The sequence below is a fragment of the Notamacropus eugenii genome, chromosome 3, assembly GCF_028372415.1.
Source record: "Notamacropus eugenii isolate mMacEug1 chromosome 3, mMacEug1.pri_v2, whole genome shotgun sequence".
Classification (NCBI taxonomy): domain Eukaryota; kingdom Metazoa; phylum Chordata; class Mammalia; order Diprotodontia; family Macropodidae; genus Notamacropus; species Notamacropus eugenii.
This window is the reverse complement of record NC_092874.1, coordinates 473965307-473989523: the sequence shown is the minus strand read 5'-3', so window position 1 is coordinate 473989523 and position 24217 is coordinate 473965307. Positions and strand designations below refer to the sequence as shown.

Here is a 24217-nt window from a genome sequence, read left to right as displayed (position 1 = left end):
TGAGTGTTTGTTGATTGATCCCATGTTCTTTAATTGAGCCAGGGTTCTAGCCTGTCTGATCTGTTAGCTTTCCCTCGTGCCTCTGTGGAATCTGCGCCCTTTCTGGCCCTTGTCCAAGTAATTGATAAATCCAGTAGCCCTGGGATTGGTCCAGGTCCCAAGAGCGCTCCACTGTTCACTTCTTCCCCATTCATTACTGCTCTTGGGGTGTGACTGTTCAGTTCTAGTCCAGCCTGCATTTCTCTATCTTTTCTCCAGAAATAGTGTGAGAAAATCAGTCATATGCTTTGACATTTCTTTGTAAGTAAATGCCTATCTTTGGCATTTCTCTGATCTACTGGTTGGGTGACCTTATCTAAAAAGAAAAAAAAAAAGGAGTGTGGAGCTCCTCTGGTTCAGCCTCTTCTTGATGAAACCCAGTTGGCTCTTGTGGCCCCTGCAGCCTTTTCTCATTGTTTACGGACCATCCTTTTAATGGGATCTGTAAGAGTCTTCCCAAGAATCAAAGTTAAATTCCCCAACTTATAGATCACAAGCTGCATTGTGGTCCATTTCTTGGAAATAAGGGCTGCATTGGCCTTTCTAGAGCCCCTCAGAACCTCCCGGTTCTACTAAGGAGGGTAGCAGTTAGGTGGACAATATCCAAAAAATGGAATTCACTTGGGCCCAAAGCAGAACAGCAGCAGCTTCTACCCTGCTTGTGTCTTCCTCTGATCCTCCTAACAGTTCTGTCAGGATACAAGCGTGTTGTAGGTGTTGTTATCCCTGTCCTCTAGGTTAGAGATCTGAGCTTCAAAGATGTGGGCCTTAGATTCATCAGGGGCAGTAGAGCTTAGAAAAGCTTTGAGTGCTCCCAGCCAGCCGGTGAAGGACTGGAATATATCAGTTAGAGTTTGAGAGACTTAGCTTCAGGGCATTAATTTTTTCAAATATAGCAACTCATGAAGGTGGTCTGCTTGGAAAGGACGTGGCCTGAATTCTAAGGAAGAGGAAGTGGTGGCCTGGGTTACTTGACTGAGCAGGCAGCCATTTGGCAAAAAATGCAATATTTCACCTAAAACTTCACTTCTCCAGAAGACTTTTTCTTAAACATCAATGTTCTTCCTCTCTCAAGCTGCCTAGATGCAAAGTATGATTGATGACAACTATTGTTCATGTAATGCTTTGAGGTTTTCCAAGGACTTTCCATGTATGTATGTGTGCATATATATGTATGTGTGTGTGTATTATACACACACACACATATATACATATATACGTAATATGTATGTGTATGTAGTATACATACTATATGTGCATATATGCATACTGTATGTCCATGTCCATACATACATACATACGTTCATTTCATCTTTACAGCAGTTCCATAAGGTATAGATAGGTACCACGGGGGAATATTGCAAATGAAATGTTAGGCAGCTGAGACTCAGAGAAATTAAATGGTTTCCCTGTGAATAATCACAGCTAGTAAATATTAATGGTGGGATTCAAATATAGGTATCTTCTGTCTCCAAATTCAGTGTCCTTTCCATTATACCACATTGCCTCTTAAGGATTACAGAGGAAATAAAGCCACAAACCATTCAAATAGTAGTGAAAAGCCATAGAGTCCAAGTAAGCAGGCCGCTGTTTGCTATAGGTGGTGACTTGTGAGTAAGAAATGAAGAAACAGAGTAATAGATGGGCAGTTTTTAATAAAATGTACAATTCTATCAAAACCTGTAGGAAATGGCCAAAGCACCAATCAGAAGAAAGTTTATGTCTCTAAATGCTTATATCAACAAAATAGAAAAAGAACAGACCAATTGGGTATACAATTAAAAAAAAGAACAAATTAAAAATCCCCCATTAAGCGTTAAATTGGACATCTTAAAAATTAAAGGTGAGATTAAAGGAATTGAGTATAAGAAAATTGTTTGAGTTAATAAATAAAAGTAGGAGTTGGCTTTATGAAAAAAAACCAATAAAATAGATGATAAAGCATTGGTTAATATGATCTTAAAAAGAGACTAATAAAAAATCACTAGTATTAAAAGTGAAAAAGGTGAATGTGTCACTAATGAAGATGAAATCAAAGCAATTATAAAAAATTACTTTGCCCAATTATATGCTAATTAAACGAACAATTTAAATGAAATGGAAGAATATTTACAGAAATGTAAACTGCCTAGATTAATGTTAGAGGAAATGGAATATCTAAATCTATTTTAGAAAAAGAAATTGAACAGGCCACAAACGAGCTTTCTAAGAAAAACCATCAGAACCGGATGGATTTACAAATGAATTCTACCAAACATATAAAGATCAACTAATTCTAATATTAAAGAACTTCCACTAATAGGCAAAGAAGGAGTCCTACCAAACTCCTTTTACGAAACAAACATGATACTGTTACCCAAGCCAGGAAGAGCAAAAAACAGAGAAAAAAAATATAGACCAATTTCATGAATGAATATGGAAGCCAAAATCCTAAGTAAAATACTGGGTAGGAAACTACAATAATATATTACATTTACACACACACACGCGCTCACACACACTCTCATTCTCTCTCTCTCTCTCTCTCTCTCTCTCTCTCTCTCTCTCTCTCTCTCTCTCTCACTCTCACACACACACATACACACTCTCACTGTCTCACTCTCACCCATAAGGATCATTATCAACATGATTGATTATATCAATAACAAATCAATGGAAGTCATATGAATGGTATCAATAAATGCAGAAAAAGCTTCTGGTAAAATACAACATTCACTCCTATTAAGAACACTGGAAAGTATGGGTATAAATGGATTTTTCCCTAAAGCGATAAGAAGCGTTTACCTAAAACCATCAGCAAGAATTCCGTGTAATGAGGATGAGCTGGACCTTCCCCGTACAATCGGAAACCAAAGCAGGATGGCCGCTGTCACCGGCGTTATTCAGCCTTGGGTTAGAAATCTAGCAGTAGCCGTGAGAGAAGAAGATGATCGGTGGAACCAGAGTGGGCAGTGAGGTCATAAAGTGATCTCTTTTTGTAGGTGACATGATCACACGCCTGGAAAACCGTCACTGAAGAAGTGAGTGGGAACGTAATTTCAGCAGAGTAGCAGGACGTAAACTGAACCCACACAAACCATCAGTATTTCTACATATTCTGCCCTCAGGGAGCTTACAATAGAATAGGGGAGACAACGTGCAAGCCAGTTATCAGCAGGATAAGTGGGAAATAACCATAGAAGGAAGACATTAGAATTAAGAGGGAGGGTGGTGGGAAAGACTTCCCATATAAGAGGAGACTTGAAAGAAGCCAGTAGGTGGCACTGAGGAGGGAGAGCATTCTAGGCTTGGGTGACAACCAGAAAAAAATGCCCAGAGCCAAGAGATGAATTGTCTTGTTCTTGGAGAAGCCAAGAGGCCAGTGTCCATGGACCAAAGATTACATTTTGGGAAGTAAGATGTAAAAAGACTGGAAAGGTAGGAGCAGGCTGCATTGTGAAGGATTTTAAATGCTAAAGAGCATTTTACATTCAATTCTCAAGGGGATAGGAAGCCCTGGAGTTTATTGAGTAGGGAAGGGAATGATGGTGACACAGACAGATTTGGGTTATAGGAAAGTCACCTTACTGGCCAAATGAAGCAGGGAGTGGAGTAGGGAGAGACTTGAGGCAGGCAGACCCCCCAGAAGGCTGTTGCAGTAGTCTGGGCATTAGAAGTTTAAGACAAACATAAGTTTTACTATTGAAAATTTCAATCATTTATAACCATTCTCAAATTACTTCATTTTTTGTAAAGTTACTGTATTCTTGGAAACCAGCTTATTATACACTCTCAAGGTCTCTCTCAAGAACTTTGGATTTGATAGTGCAACACAGGAGACACTGGAACAGGACTGCTTAGCGTGGCATGCCTACATCAGAAAGGGTTCTCTACGAGCAAAGCAGAATTGAGACAGCACAAAGTAAACGTAGGATGCGCAGATTTGCAGCATCCACCTCAAATATTCACACGGACTCTCTGTGCTCAGTCTGTGGTGGAGCATTCTGAGCTCGTATTGGTCTGCTCAGCCACAGTCAGACACATTGAAATTTTGCTTTACAATGGGGATGTCATTTTGGTTCTCTTTGAGAACACAGGATAACAGCCAGCCAATCTACCCAAATAAATTACAGTGAGAAATATGGTATACTATGGGACTTTTAACTTGGACACAGAAATTATTTACATTTGAATGTTTATGTTTACATATAGCAAGTATTTCAGTGACTCAGCTCATCTGCATCATGAGCCCCCAGTGACTGGCAAGATGGCAGCTGGCAGCTCCTTGTGGAGGTTTGCAGTGCGCTAGCTTCATTTGGTCCTCATTTGTGCACATAGACTCCTTCAAGAATGATTATGCTGATGAAAACACTGTTATTATTGTGGGAACAAATGGAACAGGTTAATTTTACTTTTGTAGATTTTGCCCTCTACTTCATTGTCATTTTTTTAGATGAATGGCTATATTTATGCAGGAATTGTAGCTGGAAATGTCTCCCACTGGGAGACCATTACTTTATATCCCTTTTCCCATCTTCGCTGGGATCTCTGAGGTCCTCCTCCTCTCCCCGTGGTGGGAGGCAAACGTTCAAGGATAGAAAGTGCCGGCCATGGATGGTCTCTCCCAGGACTCTCCTCAGAGCTCCTCCAGCTTGATGATGCTGAGCAGCCTGGTTTCTGAGGACCCAGGGTTCCTGTTGTAGCAGGAGGAGGCCTCACAGGGAGACTTAGGTAGAGGCAGGAAGATAGCCACCTAAAGAGTATATCAAAGTTAGGAAGAAGAATGGGTTGAACCTTGTCCTTTCTTGGACAACACTTCAGTAAATATTCGACGGTAACAGGATGAACGTCTTGTGTTTCTGCTGAGCAGGTTCGGAGAGTGCCAGGCTCCAGCGGCCGGCTTCATAAAACAGAGGACGGCGGCTGGGAGTGGAGCGATGACGAGTTTGATGAAGAGAGTGAGGAAGGAAAGGCGGCCATTTCACAGCTCAGGGTCAGTAGGTGCTGTCTTTGCTCCCACACATGTGACTTCTCAGCTCGAGAATACGACTGAGAATGAGAACACAGTTTGCTTCCTTTTTCAGCCTCAGCTTAAAATGGGGTGCAAGTATTCTTTTTTCTCTTTTTTAGTAATATTTTATATTTTTCCCCAATTATGTGTAAAGATAATTTTTAACATTTATTTTTTTAAAATTTTGAGTTCTGAATTCTCTCCATCCTCTCTGAGATGGCAAGCAGTTTGGTATAGGCTATCTGTACTCACTCATGCAAAGTGTATTTTCTTATCAGTCATCTTATGAAAAAAAGACACAGACCAGAAGAAAAAAAACCCAAAAAAGAAGAAAAGTGAAAATGGTGTGCTTTGGTCTGCATTCAGACTCCTTCAGTTCTTTCTCTGGGGGTAGAGAACATTTTTTTATCATGAGCCCTTTGGAATTGGCTTGGCTCATTGTATTACTGAGAAGAGCTAAGGCATTCACAGTTGATCATCAGACAGTTGCTGTTTCTGTGGGGTACAAGTATTCTTGAGGAAATAATTTCTCAGTCACTTATTAATATCAGAGTTTTAGTTCATATTATTTAAAATTGGGTTAATCTATCTATTTAAGCATGATGTTTCTCATCTAGGCTGTTACTGAATGCTATCCTTGAAGGACAAATGATGCCTAAGTCTGTGCTGGAAGAGCCCCATCAGCCAGCACAGATCTTTCCTCGAATGTGAGGCAAACTTGATCACTTGATTTGGGCCAAAGTTCATCTAGATGTTTGATATCTAACTTAATATTTCAAAAGCCCTTATTTTTCTGTTTCCAATATTGATGACTTGGTGATGCTGAAGATAAATGGCCTGCCTTGTTCCAGCTTCTGAGATAAGGTTTATTTTTTGTCTCTCTTTTAGTCTCCTCGGGTAAAGGAACCATTAACGAATTCTGAGGTAAGTTGGCTTTGGTAAAACATCACCAAAAACATAATATTTCAAATACATGTTTGCCATGTTTTCCAAACTGGTTTTGTGCTTTAAAGGGGGCATTAAGTGTCATAGAAAACTGTTCTAAATTATAATGAAGATCCTTGAGGTTTAAGTTGAGACCAAGAAAATGCTTGCCGTAGATTGGAGCTGTTGCACCACTTGTCTGAAAGTGTCTCTGGAGGCCATAGTGCCAATGAAGGGACAGAATTCTGTCCCTTGGGCCATCCTGAGTGGAGAACATCTCCCCAGCTTTAATCAGCCTAAGGAGTTGCTGTACTTTGGCACTTGCCAGGGCATCTTACATCTCCTGATGCTGTCCTGTTGTGCTGGGTGACTTCCCCTCTGCGTCACTCACGTCAGGATGGAAGCCGTGGTCACACTGACTGTCCTGTTGTGCTGGGTGACTTCCTCTCTACGTCACTCATGTCAGGACGGAGCCCGTTGTCACACCAGCTGTTCTGTGTCATCTTCATTTCTAGATCTCTGCATGTTGTTTCATTTCATGGAAATCTGACTTTCAGGTCCCTAGCTCTGTCCAATTGCCTTTTTTCCCTTTTAAAAACTTAATTGTCTCTGTTCCTACATTGCTTTATTTCACCATAATAAATTTTAGAAGCAATACCGCTGGAATGAGATCTCAATGTCTGATAATGTTGACACGCTGGGATCTAATCGTGTAGTTCCCACATTCTCCTAAGGGCCCTTCTCCTTGCCTTCCATCTGCCCTGGCTCTGCTCTCTGTGCCATGCCCATCACCATGCCAGACTAGCAGAGGAAAGGTGAGGCGGCTTCTGAGTCTCAGGGCAGGAGGTGGGGTGGGCCTCAGGTACCAAGCTGTCTTGGTTACTGTGGAATCAAGAGAATGTAGCTTCTCAGGCAAGGGGAGGGAGCTGCATGTAGAAGACATGCTTGCTGTGCGTCTTTTTTGCACTCCTGTTTTAGAGACCTGTTCATTTCTTTGGATGGTGGCTGAGAAGTGCCTTAACCTCCGCTGGGGCTTCATAGGGAGGCAGAAGCTGGGAGATGCCCGAGGCCAACTCACTCTGCAGCTGGTCCCCAGTCTGAGGCTCATGGACTTCTGTAGACCTTCACTGAAACCACATGTCCACATTTCTGTATTACAGCTCTTTCCTCCATCTGATCCTATGGGTACTTTACTACAAATTCCAGGACCGTCTCCTGCTCAACTACCTCAACCAGCTGGACAGACTCCTGCCCAGCCAACTCACATCACTGTCCCTCCACCTGTCCAGGCACCTGCAGCTCCAGCAGGAGGAGCAGGGCAGGTAACAATGAACAACAGTGTTTGCTTGGGGGGGGGACCTTTATCAGGAAGAGGTGGCATCCAGAGGAGTACCGGTAGAATGGGGAAGGAGCCACTAGGTAGGCTTCCCTAGAAGAGAGGAGGCACGCCTTGGAGCCAGTATCTGAACAGAAGCTACAGGGAGCCAGGTTTGCTGTACAGCCTCCGCACTGAGGTTGTGAACCTCTCTCTCACTGAAAACGTACAAGTTCACACTTGTCTGAGGGATTGTCTTTCTGATGCAAGGTCACCCCAAATGGCCCTTGTCACCCTCTGGTTTTGAGTTTCCCTGTAGATGTTTTCCCCAAATAAAAGGGCTCTCTAAAGGGTTTTGGGGGAGTGTACCCATTTGTGAAATTGATAGTGGAATAGAAGTGGGATACTTCTGTGGAAAGGACATGGAATTTGGAGTTGGAGGGACATGGGGATCCCAACTGTGCTCCTTACTGCCTTTGTGACCTTGGGCAAGTCTCTGGCCCATTCTGGACCTCTGTCCAGTGAAAGGGTTGGCCCACCTTACCCCTGAGCTCTAAGTCCAAGACCCTGTGAAAGGAACTCTTCAAGGTCCATGAGCTTGGAATAAATCCAGTTCCTAATGGTAATTCTGAACTGCCTGTTCCTTGTGACACTTTCTTGTCTGAAACAGCAACCGTTTGGGAAGCCAGGAAAGTCAAGCTGAATTTTCACTTTTTGAAAATTACCTTGGTCAAAATGATGCCCGTTCCCCCAGAGTGGGCATGCCCTTGTTCCCTTTGACTAGTTTATACCATGAAGTTTCTAATGACTTTTTTTAGGAAGCCAGTGAGGAAGCAAGATGCTCCTGATTAGGGGGAAGGAGTAATGGTGCTCAGGACATGCAGGCACTTGAAGAGCCAGGGACACAGCAGTGATTTCTGCAACCTGAGAGCAGTAATAAAGGGGAAGGAAGTATTGGCAGAGAGCTGAAGCATGAGAGCCAAGGGGAGGCTTCCCAAGACTGTCCACACAGACAGGCGCCTGTGCCAAGAGCAAGAACAGGAGAACGTCTAATACCGTCATGGCTGAGCAGTACAGGGATAGACATTCTTGGGAAATCGTATGGCACAGCAAGATTGTGATTGGCCTGAGAAGTGACATTCTTGTCCCTAATCTGAGGAAATTCTTTAAAACAGCAGCATGTTATTTTTAGCAGACGAAGACTCAGATGGAGTTGGTGGAGTGGAAGCAGTATAAATAATGTTCCTGTGAGCCTAGAGTTAGACCTGGTCCTGGCCTCTCTTTTGGCAGATGAGAACCCTAAAGCCTAGAGAGGGGACGTGGCTTTTGAACCCAGGTCCACAGACCTCCAAATCCAGTACTCTTTCTAAAGTGCCCTTGCTCACACAGGCTGGAATTGCACTAACCACTCATATGCTCCATGAAAATTTTGACCAGCTTCATTTTCTAACCTGGGCTGGTTCCCCCTTTCTTAGGTAGCCTGGTAGCCCTCTGCTCCAGGAGATTCACCATGCTGGGGGATTCAGCAGACTTAGTGTAGACACACAGTCAGTGTGACCCAGACTGCAGCTCAGCATGCCTGCCTCAGTCTCCCCTGTAGCAGGGACCCAGGTGTGCACGTCCTCATCTACTTAGACTTTTCAACTTAAAACAACACCAACCAAACTGCCATTCTAAATTTTCTTTTTTTTTTTTAACTTTTTTAATATTTTTTTTTCTCCAAATTACATGTAAAACCAATTTTTAACATTTGTTTTTTAAAATTTTGAGTTCCAAATTCTGTCCTTCCTTTCCTACTCCCTGAGATGGTAAACAGTCTGATACAGGTTATACATATACAGTCAGGTAAAACATTTCCATATTAGTCAGTTTATGAAAGAAAAGTCAAACAAATAAATAAATGATGTGAAAAAAATTATGTGCTTCAGTATGTATTCAGACTCCATCAGGTCTTTCTCTGAAGGTGGCTAGCATTTTTCATCATGAGTCCTTTGGGATTGTCTTAGATCACTGTATGGCTGAGAAGAGCTCAATTGTTCATCGTACAATATTCCTGTTGCTGTAACCAATGTTCTAGTTCTGTGCACTTCACTTTGCATCAGTTTAAGTAAGTCTTTTCAGGTTTTTCTGAAATCATCTTGTCATTTCTTACAGCACAATAATATTCTATCACAGTCATATACCACAGCTTGTTTCAGCATTCCCCAATTGATAGACATCCTTTCAGTTTCTAATTCTTTGCCACCACAAAAAGAGCTGCTGTAAATATTTTGGTAAAAATAGGTCCTTTTCCTTTTCTAGATTTGTAGGACACAGACCTGGCAGGGGTGTTTGCTGGATCAAAGAGTATACACAGCTTTAGAACCCTTGGGGCTTAGTTCCAAATTGTTCTCCAGAATGGTCGCCAATTTTTTTCTCATATTTTTCCCAATTATAAATTAATCTGGAAGTAATATTCCCCCCCCCCCCAAATATAACAAAAGGCATTGATTTATGTTCTAAATTCTAAGCTTTTAAAAAATTAAAAACTCCAGTTCATTTTCCTTCAAGCAGTGGCTGTGTGGTCTCAGGCCACATTACATGTGTTTTCGGGATCTGATGACCTTGTTGACTCCTCTATCAAGTTCAGTGTTTTGTGTGTTTTCTGAATTGCTGTTGTGTTCAGCTTGAAGTAATTCCCCCCATTTGAGGGTCACTTGCATGGTGTACGTTGCCACCTCCTTCAAGTGACTTTTCCTTCTTTTCTGGGGTTGTCAGGGGCCCTCTCCCGACCAGTAAAGTACTTTACATTCCTTGTGTTTCTGGCCTCAGGAACCTGTAGTGCTCCCCCAGGATCCTGGCTGGTGAGACAGGTTTCATTTTGGTATCCCCTGTGCCTAGCACAGAGCCTGGCACAAGCAAAGTACTTAGTACAGGCTTTTTGATTGGTTGATTCCTCCATGCTGGAAATCACAGCGTGCTTTGTCCCTCTCAACAGTCTCCACCAGCCCAGAACAAGTCATCTGCTAGTTTGGGTTTTTTAGTGTTTACTGTTGTTATGAATAATAATGGTATTATTTTCCAGTCTGTGATACTTTTTTGCTATTAAAAGTTGACCTTAAAATCTCAATTTATGCAAATGAAATTTGTACCTTATTTTAAGTAGACTCAGTTATGAATTTTGAATTGATAGAAATGATAAAGTAAAGCATGTTCTGAACACTTCCTAGCTGGCTAGTATTGGCTGCTTGATTTCAGTAGAGAGAAGTGTTCCCAAAGGCGGAGCGACCTCCCTGGGCACCGAGGGCCTGGTCTGAGAAAGGCCTGGGTCGTACATGGAGACACAGAGGGGCCCTGAGGAGGGAGACCTGAGAGCACTCCAGCATGGCAGAACCTTGGCCACACTTAACCACTTCAACATCAAAAGTTTTCAATTGTTTTGAAATTTTTTTCCCACTTTAGTCATTGGAAAGACAGATTTTTATCTTGTAGCCAGTTTTCCTGGAATACATATTTACACACGCACGTACACCTCCCCCCAGAATGAGACTACCCAGAGAGATCTTTATGACTTGTTTATTTTCTCCAGTGTATAGTCCAAAGTCCAGATAAATCTTGAAGTTATTCTTAATGCATTCCTCTGTTACACGGGTGACTTGATTAGAGTTGTCTGTTACATAAGGTGAGCCCTCACTCCATCGCCATGTTGGCCGGTACTGAGTCCAGCTTTCCTGAACATAGCTTCACTTTTCTGTCTGTCATTCCCCTCCCTTGCCCCACCCCATCTCGGGCCCTCTGCTGAAATCCTGCCTCTTTTTCAAGGCTTCGGTCCAGCGATGGAGACTCCAGAGTGACTTTCTTGCTCTCTGTCTCCCTCAAGTGATCCTTTCCTCCTCTTGGAATCTCTCAAGCCCTCTTTTTATAGCACTGATCACTGTCTGCCTTATTTGGGGATTATTGCATGCATATCATGTTGGCGTGACCAGAATAGAGTCTTTGAAGGCAGCCAAGGCATCCTGTCCATCTTTGCCCCTTCCACAGCCCCATCTTCAGTGTCCCTTGGAAACTCGAGATTCTGTGGCTTGATTTTTTTTTTCTTTTCCCAGAAAAAGTGCTTTGCTAATTATGTTTGGCTTACTTTAGATTCTCTTAAGTTCTTACCTACAGCCCCCTGAAAGCTATGGGGAAGAGGTCCAGAAGAGTGTTAGGTGAATGGGGAATTAGCCTGAAACTAAAAACTGGGCTGTTGATCACTGGCTATATAGCTCCCCTGTTCCCCAGACTGTTCTGAGTGCTTGCGGCTTGGTAGGAAATGACACTTTTCTTTTGAATATGATTTCCTAGGCTCCACTATCAGAAGGGGCAGCTTCCCAAGAGACCAAGGTCCCCATCAGTCTGGTACTAAGGTTAAGGTAAGTTGATCATTGCTTCTTTGAAGACCCTTGCCTACCTGTCCTTTAGTTCCTACAGGCTCACGTTTCTCTAAAGGCTTGAGGTGAAGGCAGATGGGAGACCCTTCTTTGTAGAGCCTGCTGTCTTGGGGGGCCAGTGACTTTATTTGCACCCCACCGCAGCTGCTTGTACAGAAGATGACTCCAGGCCTGACCGAGGATCAGCAGGATGTGCTTGGAGGAATGACTCCTCTGTGGGCATCTCCCCTGCTTCCCAGGACCACTAGATGGATGCATAATATCTCCAGGAGACCTCAGTGGGGCAGAAGTGGCCGACATACAAGTGGACTGGTCATTCTTGGCTTCACTGGTGCTAAGGAGCCCAAGAAGAGAGAAGGGTTGGTCCTGGGGATGTAGAAAAGGAACATTCCATTGGTCAGAGGTTACCAGGCCCTTTTTGCCACAAATAACCTTGGGAGTTTGGAAGAACCACCAAACCTGGCTACTGGACACCCAGGAGGGCCCTCAGACAGGTGGACAGAGGTGCTGGGTACAGGGGGGGTCACAGGGTGGGCTGGCTTTTATTCACTCTGCTCTAGTTTGTTTAATGGGTGAGGACCACTCTGCTCTTTGTTGATTCATGTACATTTGTAGTATATCAAGTCTCAGTGACTGACTGAAAAACTGAATTTAGCCAGATGTGATATGAGTCTTTTTCTTCCCCTGAATGAAGCCACCACAAGTGTTCCTAGGCCCCAAAGATGACTGTGTTCTTGCTGTCAGGTTGGGCCTTCTGTTTTCCAGCAGTGCTGCTTTCCTCCTCCAAATTTACCAGCGGTGGCCCCTGAACACTTTAGTTCTAGTCTACAGGAACAACTTATTTTAGATTGAAAATACCTGGAGAGCAGGGAGGAGGGCTTTTGGTCTGTGTACTCCCAGTGTCTCCTGTGGTGCCTTGAATACAGCTGGTGCTTAAGCAGTGGTGCCTTACTAAAAATGCCATTGAACTGGCCCTTGTCAAGTTTTCCAGGCTGTGTGCCACCGTAGGAATTGGTAGTGAAGCATCAGTCCAAGGTCCTCAGAGGACATGTAGCCCAACGCCTCTGTGGAGAAGGAAGCAAAGCTGTAGTGTAGCAGAGCAGAGGATACAAATTCAGGTCCTCGGACACCATGGTCCTTGTTCTTCTGGCTTCCTCCCTGCTGCCTACTGTGGAGGGAGAGGCCCACAGGGAGTCCACACAGGCTCCTTTGGTAGCTGACTCCTCCCACCCCATGAAGGAAGCAGCTTTCTGGAGCTTTCTCTAATGACATCAGCTTCCCTAGACAATCCATCCTGTAGCTGCTGCAGAAAAAGTCATTCAAGATGCCCCCAAAGGTGGATGAAGTCTCACCTGTCGGTGACATTTTAATAATACATTTAGTAACATTGCCCTTTCTTCTTGCTCAAGCACTGGAGAGTCTAGCAAAGTGTTAGCAGCAAAGGCTCCTAGAGAACATCCGTAATCTGTTACCAGTAGTGAGCTGCCCCCAGACAACCTGTGATAATCCCAGTTCCCAGCATCTGGCTCGATCTCCACTGTCATTACTCTGAGGCGTTATTCCATCCACTTCTCTTTTGTCTGCTCATGGGCTGGACTTCTGTAGTATCTAGAAATGTTACATTTGATCCTTAAAGAGATATAATTTGACTTTTCCAGGCATTGGGTGCTGGGGCATGCTGGGTCACAGAGCAGCCTGTTGTGGGGAGGCCTTACTGTCTCACATTAACATCTCCAGTCAGATTTATACACTGAACATTCTGACAGATTTTTCCATTGATAAGCAGCTGTATAGCCAGCCCTGATTACCAGATGTGATGAAGGATACAATGAACCCAGCAGATTTGGTCTTCACCTCTGGGGTCTTACAGCATAAATGAGAAAACGAGGTTGTCTTCTTTGGAAACCCCATTAAATCAAGGCAGGGCCAGAAGAATCATGTGCCTGAGTGCAGAGCACAGAAATTCAGGGGAAAAGGTCATTGTGGAGGGGAGTTGGGCAAGGAATGTTTGTTCCAAGTCTTGAGCCGATTAGCCTGTCTTTACTCACATTTCCAGAACTTTGATTGTCTGGTGTATTATTTGGCAGACCTGCCTCAACCCTGGTAGGGCGGGGGCATTTAGGGAGAAGAAACCAGGAACAACTTGGCCTTCCTAATTCTTTGTCTTTGGGCTAGCTAATCCTAGGACACCTTGCAATGATAACTAGAAATTCCCTGTGGCCAGAAGTCACTTGCTAGTTCTTGTGATAATTGACTCAAGTGATTACCTTTTGTGCTCATTTTAAATATATAACTGTTCATAAACAGCCCTGTGAAGTAAGTAGTACCAATATTATCCCTGTTTTACAGGGAGAAACTGAATTTCAGAGAAATTATGGGGTTTGCTTGGAGTTACAAAACTAGTAAACATCAGAACTGGAACCTGAACTCAGAGTTTCTGAATCTGACTCTGTGGCAACTACATGGAAAAAAGAGATTAAAAGGATCCCTTTGCCCTAGGAAGAAGCAGGAGCTGCGTGGAACTTGGTTATCTGGCCTCAAGGACCTATTCCCCAGGACACACTCCTGGTCTGGACAGGCCTTGGCTGGGAGTCAGGGAACCTGGTGTGTTGGGCTCTCATGAAATGGAACTGATCCTTTGCCTTTCATTCTCCTGCTGAGGGACTGGAATTTCTTCTCTTGTATTTTCCCCTTACTCCCAATTCCCAATCACACCAACTCCAGATCTGGCATCAGATTGTTCCCCTAGAGGAGACTTGATGTATACATCAGGCTCCCTACTTGAGAAAGGGAAACAGTGTCTGCTTGAGCTACACACTCCATCTCTCTCCTGTTGCCTTGCTCACTGTCTGCAAATGAGCCAGGCTTCTCAGTCTATCTTTTCTTTTATTTCCAAAGACTGATGGTTTCCTTACATCTCGGACTAGTCCAGGTAATTGGGTGTGGAGCATGTCAGCATCTCTATGACCAAGACATATAGGTGACATTAAGTTTAAGTTTCATTGAATAGAAATCCTCTGGGAAGTCCCCTAGAGAGGGTGCTGTCATTACTGCCCAGTGACAGACTGAGGCGGTTCTCATGGCTGGTACAGCATGCTCTCCCTTGCTTCATAAAAAGCCTTACCACCACCCCGCAGCTGGATCAAAGGCTGGAAGTTCAAATGGTGGGAATGAGCCTGCTCCGAGAGGGCTCTTCTGGGCAAAGAGGACTCCTTTGTTGCGTCACCAATGCACTCAGACAAGACATTCTGATTTTCATGTGTTTTCTGTTTTCTTCCACAGGAATTCAAAGAAAGAACTTAATGATATCCGATTCGAATTTACTCCAGGGAGAGGTGAGGTAACACAGTGTGATGAAGGAAAATGAGTTCTAGTATATCCTGTCATTGCGTACCTAAGAAGCAGAAAGATCCCTGTTCCTTTATGTACTCAAATCCTGAAATGCCAGGAAGTTTATATTTTAAGCTTAAACAAGAATTGAGTGCTTTGGGAGGTGGGAGAAAATTTCTAGGTTCATAGTTTCCTTTTGATTAATAACAAACACAGGTTGGATAGTAAAGAGACTGTGTTAGAGAGTAAATTAGAGCTTTCCAGGCTTTGAGAGACCTGGCTTCAGATCCTACCCCAGACACTGACCATGTGATCCATCTATAAAATGGGGGTAATGATATGGGCGTTAGCTGCTTTACAGGGCTCTTATGAGACTTGACAAACTTTCTCACAACCTTCTAAATGTGAGTTCTGTGTGAAGGACCCAGGATTGGGCCTTTGCTGTGTCAGTGCTTTTCTCCCACCTCTTTCTGGTTGTGAAAACTATTATCTGACTAGGAAAGGAGTGATGAGACTGGACAAGAGGGTTACAGACAGAAGGAAGGAAGGTGGCCCTGAGCTGGCTCCAGGAGGAAGCCGTGAGGAGAGAACAATTCTTTTCTTTGGTCAATCTGCACGACTTTTTTTTTTCCTTTTCTTCAAACCATCAGCCTCTGCCAGGGAAGAAGCAGATCTTGTTTGAGTTGTGTAAGGGCCTGGGCCAGCAGATGTGTACTTTACGTCATTCCCATCTCGTTCTCAAAATCTCCTGGTTGGGAGGGACCCCAGAGATAAGACACATCCACATCTCTAGGCATGAGGCACCTTAGCCTGAAGCCCAGCAGAAATCCTCCCCACAGCATCTCCTCTCAGCCAGCATGCAGCCTCCACTCGGAGATCTCCACGGAGGAATAGCCCACTCCATCTTTAGGTAGCCCTGATTAGTAGGAAGCCTTTCTTTATATCTTTAGTCGTGAGTAAAATCTGTTCCTTTGACTCCCAGTGCTGCCTTCTGTGAGCAAGTAGAACAAATGTAATCCTAGTCCACATCCTTGGTCACAGCTGTTCCGGGGCTTGAAGACAGTGATTGTCCTTCCCTTCCCCCAGGTCTTCACTTTGGGTGAAACATTCCCTACTTGCTTTAACTGGTTCTTAGGATGAAAGCAAGTCTATCTTCTCACCGTCCTGCTCTGTCTTATAGATACCCTCCAGTATCAACCGCCATAGGAAAATCACTCCAAATCACAAGAGAATTACAAACTGAAACAGCTGTGAGGGGAGGGTGACCTCATCACCCTCATAGTGGCAACAGTGATAAACAGTGGAAATAGTGTTGTAGGAGGGGTAGAAGCCAGGTGAACTGAGAGACTCCTGATGGCATCATGGATGGGCGGCCTTTCTGGAAGATGCTTTGAAGCAAGTTACTGAACTGTTCAGACCCTTTGACTTTGTCATCCCAAAATACTAGGGATAGAAGGAAAAACTCCATATGTATGGAAATATTCATAGTGATACTTTTTATAGAAGCAAAAAACTGGAAATAAAGTGATCATAAATTGGTGTGGCTGAACGAATTGTGGTATAGGAACATAATGGAACATTAGTATGCTAGAAGACATGATGGATATGAGGAATTCAAAGAAATGTGAAAATCTAGGTCCAGAGGAGTAGGGAGGAGACCCAGTGCCCGTAGCGAGACACTTGAAGACAACACTTAAAAAACAGGAGAGTGCAGAGGAATTAGAAAGATGGGATCTCTTTTCCCAGATGCTTGACTTTTCTTCCTCTCCCTTAATCATGGTAAGCCACAATTGTCACATGTTTTGTCAGTCACAATCTTTTTATCAGGTGGTTTTACAAAACAAGTCTTTGGTAAAGAAAGATCAGTGGAGGGGCAGATTCTGGAGGTGTGATTATTGTGTGGAAACAAAAATGCATCAATAAAACATTTTTAAAAGTAACTGAGGAAAAGATACTGAACAGCACAGAACCAAAGACAGATTCTGGGGTGCGTTCCCTCTCATTCTTTGGGATCTGTCCTGTGGCCAATTCTGCAGATCCAGCTGACTGTCCTCAGGCATGTTTCTCCTGCTTCCCTACAAGATTAGGGGAGACTTACTCGAGAATGTGGCTGAATTCTGAGTGTATTTTATCTGTAAGGGTTTCCTCATCCAGTCGCTTGGTCCCAAAGGAAGGCATTTTGTTCGAAGTTTTATATTCCTGAAGAGGCCATACTTGCTTTCAGAAAGCCTGCCTCCCTTTCTCAGAGGTGAGATAGCCTCGTCTTCCCGTTGCGTTAGCAATTAAGTTCCTTTGTCTGATCATCTGGTTCTGGAGTCATGCTCCTTCTCCAGGATGTTTCCAAGATCACCAGCAGTGACATCAGCCCACCACCAGGGTATGACACATGCCAGATGTTTAATCAAAGCTTGCTGACTTCACTTGACCATCTGCACTTCTTTATGTACTCAAGGATATTGTTTAGCCTGTTCTGGTGGCTCCATGCTGCCAGAGTGTCTCCTCACTTATCTGCTGTTTCCCGGCTCTTACAAACATTCTTTGCTTTATCCTTCCCAGTTCAAAGGGCATTTTCTTTGAAAAGCGAAAGCAAACTGGAGAAGAGAAGCTTCTGTGCTTTCATTGGAGGAGAGTGACTCGGGGGGAAGAGCATGACGATCTGAGAGTGGCGGTGGCGGTGGCGGTGGGGCTTCATTCCCCTTCACTTCTCATCCCCTAATCATTGCTTAGCTACTTTGTGCCTTTTAGTCCCATCACTCAACCAAAACTGGTGTCTCCAGGGTCACCAAGGTCCATTCTCTTAGTGGCCTTTTCTCTTCCTTCCCTTCTCTCTGAATTCTGATCCTGTTGATCGCTTCCTCTCCTTAGATGGTGCGTCTTTGCTGGATTTCCCTGCTTCCCTGGTTCTCCTCCTTATTGTCTGACTAGTCTTTGTCTGGCTCCTTTGCTCCCACAGTCCCCATCTCCTTCCTTTATGCAGCTGCGTCCTTGGGCTTTATTCTGGGCCCTTTCTCTGTATCGTCCATGGATTCGGTGCGCCCCTCCAGCCAGGCAGTTCCCACATTCCCATATCGAACCCTCATCTGTCTCCTGAACTAGAATTCCATTTCAGCAGCCTGCTTGATCTTCCCACCCGCCTGCCCCATAGACATCTCAGCCTCACTGATTTCAGAGTGGAGGTCATTATCTCGACCCCCCCCCCCCCCCCCCAAAGACAAACACTCTCGTTCCTAGCTTCCCTTCCTCTGTAGAAGATGCCAGTGTCTTTCCAGTCACTCAGGTGCATGAGCTGGGAGACATCCTCTGTTCTAGGCTTTGCTTCATGCCCCCGTATCCAGTCATTTGCTGAGTGCCATTGAACATTTCATCCAGTCCACCCTTCACACAGCTCCTCAGTTTATGTGGTGACCCTGCTGAGTCAGCCTGGAGCGAGCACCACCCTGCTCAGGAAGTACCTCTGGGACCAGATCTGTGCTCTGTTTGGCATGGAAGCCCTCCACAACCTGGACCCACTTGTCTTTCCAGAGTGGCTTCCCCTTCCTCTCCTTCACTTGGCACGCTGACCTTCGTGCCACTCCCTGTCTGTGGCAGTCCAGCTTCCGGGCCCATCCCTGCCCCCAAACTCTGAAGCTACTGTGTGTTTGCTCAGTGTAGATTTGGTCACTGAGTTGGCATGTCTTAGGTCCCTCATGTAGAATGTCAGCTTGTTCGTGCCAGGCTGGCATTTTTTGTCCTGGGCTGTGCCTGGCACACAACAGGGCTTTGATAATTGCTCCCGAAATTGAGTGAATCTGAGAGGCAACAGTAGAGCCGATTGTCTTAAGTTGTGAGGTTTCGCTTCCTTTGCCATCGTCCCCTTTGTCCTGAGCGCCCCTGTCCAAACCCCGTCCCCCCTGCTTCTGCATGCTTTGGTTTTTCTCTTGCCGAAACATCATTTTGAAAAACCTTTTTGTAATCGTCAGCGTTCCCAGTGTGCACTTGTTCTGGGCTTCAGCCTAAACTCTGGATATGGGGCCAGCAGGACCAGGCAGCTCTTGGGGGGCCAACTGTTGCTTGCCTTTCCTTTTCAATGCTCACTTTTTAAATATCGAGTCACTCCACATTGTTGCTGGCCCCTCTGATTCCATCTCCTTGAGTTGGTCCTTGGGAGCCTCTCCTCCCTCCCAAGCAAACTTCACCTTTAAAATACCCCATCATGGGAGAGGTGCTTCCTGTCCTCTCTGCTGTCCCAAGTGCAGGGTGCAAGTCAGAGCACGCATCAGGCTCCAGAGGAGTCCTCTCCACTTCCTCCACACTTTCCAGCTCTGAGGGCTCCCTGTTCCTCTTGAATCCCATCTCCAGACCAGCTACACTCTTCATCTAAATCCCCCTGGGGGCAGGTGCCTACACCGACCGGAGCAGAACACAGGCCTTTTGAGGTCTTTCCTGTTGCTATGTCCTTGGCCTCATCACTTGCCCAGAGTCCCTCCCCTGGGCTTTGGCCAGTGCTTTGGTTCTCCCAGAAGAATGTAAGCTCCCAGGCAGGGAATAAAGTCAAGGTCATTTCCATGAGGGAGCCTCGCCCCTGAAGAAGAGCTCGAGGTCTCCAGCTCCCTCTCTTCTTGGCAGACTCCTTACCTGTAAACCTCTGGAAGGAATGTTTGACATTTAAAGGGGGAGGGGACCCGTGGTGCTCAGCTAGGCCACTCGGGCAGAGGCATCTCTTTGTCTTAGCCCTGTGGCGTCACTCCAAGGTGCTGTCACATCCTTCCACCCTCTACCCCCTGCACCAGTTTGTTCCCATCTCTTTCCTTCTCTCTTCCCATCGAAGAACTTCTCACACGGTCTGTCAGCCTGTCAGCCCTCCGACCCTTAACCCAGCCCTGCTGGGGTTTCTGCTGCCCTTCTCTTCAGTTTCTGATCCTTGAGGGCTGGAGCCCAGAATGCTTCGCCAGCACCCCCACCAGGTTACACAGGCCCGGGAAGCATAAGAGTTACTGGGGGGAGAAAACCAGAGATCACCCAGGGGCCCAGCAAGGAGGGTAATCGCCCAAGGTTGTAGCTGAATTTGAATCCAGTGTTGGTCTCCCTCTTTCTTATCTTCAGAGACTTGTATATTTTACATTAGTTTAGACTACTTTAGCCTGTGCTGTTTGGGCTGAGGCTGGTGATTCCTCCACTTTACAGAGGCACAGAGAGCAGGGACAGATGAGACCTGACCATCCTCACCCAGCATCTGGGTAGCAAAGCTGGGACCGAAATCGCAGTCACTGACTTGGATGTTCCAAGCCCCCCTCCTCTGCCCAACCACCTCTCCCTGGAAGCATTGTGGGTAGGGGGTGGGGGGAGTTCTCTAGGTCAGATTCCCAAGGAATGCAGCTGCCCCATCTCAGCTCCTCCGTTGATCTTCAGTTTTCTCCTTCTTAATGACCTAGAACATGCCTTTCCGACTGGACTTTGTTTTGCCTCTGGAGAACCTGTGGGATACTCGCTGATGTTTGCTTCTCTAGGCTCTTGCTAGGAGCGAGCTCCTTGTCAGAGCATCTTCTGCCCAGATTCATACAGGGCCCATGATGCCCCAGAGCTTGTGCTGGAGCACTCAACAGGGCACTGTGTCCTTCTCTGTCTTCACAGATACAGCTGATGGCGTGTCACAGGAGCTCATCTCTGCTGGCCTCGTGGATGGCAGAGACCTAGTCATAGGTAACTTTGTCCTACTCTGCTTTTGCGTGCATGTATGTGTGTTTGCGTTTGCTTGCATGCGTGTGCATCTCTGGAAGGAAGTAGACAGCTGTCCTGAAGATCATCACAATCTTCACGGGGTGCTTGGGGATAGTCACTGTTAGGACTGTTTATGCTAAGCTATCTGTACTATTAAACAGATTCAACCCTTGGAGCCTGTGGGATACCAGCTTAGCCAAATACTAGCAAAGTCACAGAAAGAAATGTTTGGAAACATCTGGTCCATGGTAGAGAAGATCTGACCTGACGTCCAAGTGCCATCAGCATCACAATTCTGCAAGTGCGTCCGAGCCAGCAGAGTCATGGTCTAGGAAATGAGAGAGAGAGAGAGGATGGGAGTAGGGGGAGAGGGTACACTAAGCAGCTTTGTTCTGGACCAGAGGCCTCTCCATCCCCCACTGTGAGCACACTCCAGCTTTTTGGAGGCGAGACCAAGCCCTCCTCCATATGACTTGGATGATTTGGGAATGTCTAAGCTTTGGGTGGTACCGCTCTGAAAGCGGATCGAGAAAAGTAGGCTTTGGCTGCATGATTGAGTCTGGTTCTGGTTCTGTGTATGGAGTACAGAACTGCTAACATTTTCCTTTCTGTGATTACAGTGGCAGCTAATTTGCAGAAAATCGTGGAAGAACCTCAGTCCAATCGCTCTGTCACTTTCAAACTGGTATTCCTCCCTCCTCCTTCCTTCCCTCTTCCCCCAACCTCCCTTCCTCCCTCTGTATAAAACTGTGTGGCTCTATATGCGTGGTCCCTGGAGTCCTGCAGCCACCCTCCCTAGTGGGCTTCCCTCCCCTGCAGAGTCCCTTCCCCAGACCATTTTCCTGCTGCTCTCAGGGAGGAGGACTGGAGCGATTCTGCAAGGCCCAGTTACTCACCTTGGTCTCTGTTCCCCATCAGTTCCCTCTTTCCTGAACTCAAAAGCCTTATCCTTGGCCCCCATCTCTCTTTGAAGAGATGTTTGCATTAGATTCCCTTCCATTCCCTCAGCAACTCGCACTTAGCTGAGCTTCCCTCCAGTCCCAGAGGTGGTGCCCCTGATTTCCAGACTCTTCTCTTTGGTCCTCAGGCATCTGGCGTTGAAGGCTCAGATATTCCCGACGATGGCAAGCTTATAGGATTCGCACAGCTCAGTATCAGCTAAACCACGGTTGCAGAGGAAGCTTCCCCACGGAGAACCCACTCATCATACTTGTATTGCTCTGTTGGCCTAAAATCCACTACTGCCAAAGAACCCAGGTCTGCTCTTCCCCCTGCCCTGGTTGGATCACCACTGTCTGGCCTCAGCTCACCAAAGTCGCCATGACATGCTCCGTTAGTAAGCTGATTACTGCACAAGCCGCGTCGTTCCCTTTGTCTCAGACGTTCAGACTGGATGCCTGCGGCCCGTGGGCCTGTTGGTCTATTATTGCCTTACTTGACAAATGCCACGGAGTGCGAGGCACTGTTTGCCCAGCTGGTGTGGGTACTGCTGGTGTTGGCACTGTTGGTGTTCACCGGGCACATCTGCACCAGATGCGGGGGGCTGAGATTTCTTGTTGCCGCACTATAGCCATGAAAGATTGGTCAACTGTATGCCGGAGGATTTAATTGTATGTTATTTCCTTTGGTCCGTGTAACTCTTAGCAACCAATATAAGGATGTAATAAGCACAGTTTCTAATGTCATTGGCCTGAAATTTTCCAGTTTTATTGATCATGTTCTTGAGAATTTTACTGAGGCTCGTCTGCCACGTCCTCCCAGACAGCTGCTTCCTGAGGACTCTTCCTAGCGGGCCTCTCACCTTGCCCTGGGCCTCCTGGCCAGCACCAGGTTGGGTAGAGTGGGAAGGACCTTTCACCCAGTGCCCAGAGACCCTCGGCTTACTTTTCCCCAGAGTGACTACGAGCAAGTCATTACTTATGTCATTGGAAAGGTGGTGATTTTCACCACTTAAATAAAGTTAAAAGAAACTCCCCCTTGATCCCAGCATCTTTCCTCCCATGAGACTGACCCTCTCAGTGGTGAGAACAAGGCTGAGACTTTCACAGCAATAAAGGAGAGTCATGATTGGCTGGCCAGCCCGGCCTGCCTCCAGACCCCCTCTCCTGCACCCAGACACCTCCACCAACTCAGCCTGCTTTGAGACATACCCAGGATAGTGAGGGTTTAGGAGGAGACAGTATGGATTTGGATCTCTATGGAAATCCTATAAATGAGACACATAATACAATATGAGAGGAATCTATGGCTTGGGGGTTTTTTCTACAATTTCACAACTGGCCTTTATATCCTGCTATTGGCTTTGGGGGTTTTCCCTGCGATCACTGGCCCAGCCTCACCTTTTCCCAGACATGGAGAAGCTAGGGTGGGCTGCTTCCTGCAGGTGACCAGAGACCATCTTGGCATTCAGATTACCGAGCCTTCTAACTACTGAGCCGGAGCTCTCTGTGGCCTCTCTGAAGGTTCCCCAGCTTGAATGATTTCTTCCAGCATGTTCCTGTGAGCCTTGGAGTTCTTTTGCCCACTTTCAAGCCTTTCCCAAGTTGGGGTGGGGGGTGGGAGTGGGGAAGGGGCAAATTTGACGCGTCGGAGACCCCAGCAGAAGCAGTGAAAGGGTGGGACTCACAAGGGGTGGGGGTGGGAGAAGGCAGAGAATGAGGTTCTCTGGTCCAAGAGTGCACTTTGGCTTCCAACAGTCCCAGATGGTCACTTCCTTCATTGTAGAGCCAGCTGAGTGATACTCTCTCTAGTTAGCTTCCTGTTCAGGAGTGTGCTTGGGGAAGGCAGGAGGCCAGCTGGCCCCACCTCCTCTGCCACTGCGCCCTAGGAGCCTCGCACTGAAGCAGAAATTCCATGTAGTGAGTTGAGAAAGTAGGAAGTGGGCTCTTTTTGTCTTTTCCTTTTTAATGATTTTGCCCCGCTGAGATCTAAGGAGAGCTAGCCAGCCCCAGGACAGTAGTAGTGCTCTCTTCCTTTGGGCATGCGCTCTTGCCTCCATTGATTTGTTTGTGTGGTGATGCTGAGAAACTCTAGGGTGGAAAGTACACAGTAGAACCATGGGCTGCCCAGAGCCCTCGTCTGTGGGCCTGTGGGGCTCTGGGCACCATCCCCGAGGGAGCTGGACTGGAGGATAGCAGGAGGACACTGGCTTCCATGAGAGCCAGACTGAAGCGCCAAGGCTAATCGTGGAACGCAGGATTTGTCTAACGTGGCCAAGGGATTGGTTTTTTGTGGGTTAACTTCTGAGCCCAAGCTCGAGCCCACTCATACCCATCTGGTTACTACTCAGAGAGCTAGAACAGCGCTGTAGGGCACACAGTCTCCTCTAGGCGGTTGTGTGTGGCCAACAACAAAAGGTGTAAAATATTCAGCCGTCCCCTTTTTTGGACTTTGTATTTCCTGCACGTTCCCTCATTTTTAATCAATAAAGAACAGATGGTCCGTGGCCGTGGTCGGAGCCCTTTGTTGTAGCAGAGCGCTGCTGGGGACGGGCGGGGAGAGGCCCAGGCTGCG

General features: G+C 46.0%; 1 protein-coding gene across 2 annotated transcripts in view; it reads left to right on the top strand.

The window, feature by feature from the left end:
- Window positions 1–24149, top strand: part of OXSR1 (oxidative stress responsive kinase 1) — a 105029-nt gene extending 80880 nt beyond the window's left edge. For both annotated transcript variants that reach the window (XM_072598988.1, XM_072598989.1), the window contains exons 11-18: window positions 4889–5011; window positions 5918–5953; window positions 7114–7275; window positions 11592–11659; window positions 14960–15012; window positions 20618–20686; window positions 21325–21389; window positions 21792–24149. In XM_072598988.1, the coding sequence (XP_072455089.1) occupies window positions 4889–5011; window positions 5918–5953; window positions 7114–7275; window positions 11592–11659; window positions 14960–15012; window positions 20618–20686; window positions 21325–21389; window positions 21792–21866 (651 nt within the window). In that variant the 3' untranslated portion in view covers window positions 21867–24149. The remainder of the gene's footprint in view (window positions 1–4888; window positions 5012–5917; window positions 5954–7113; window positions 7276–11591; window positions 11660–14959; window positions 15013–20617; window positions 20687–21324; window positions 21390–21791) is intronic.
- Window positions 24150–24217: the final 68 nt, after the last annotated feature.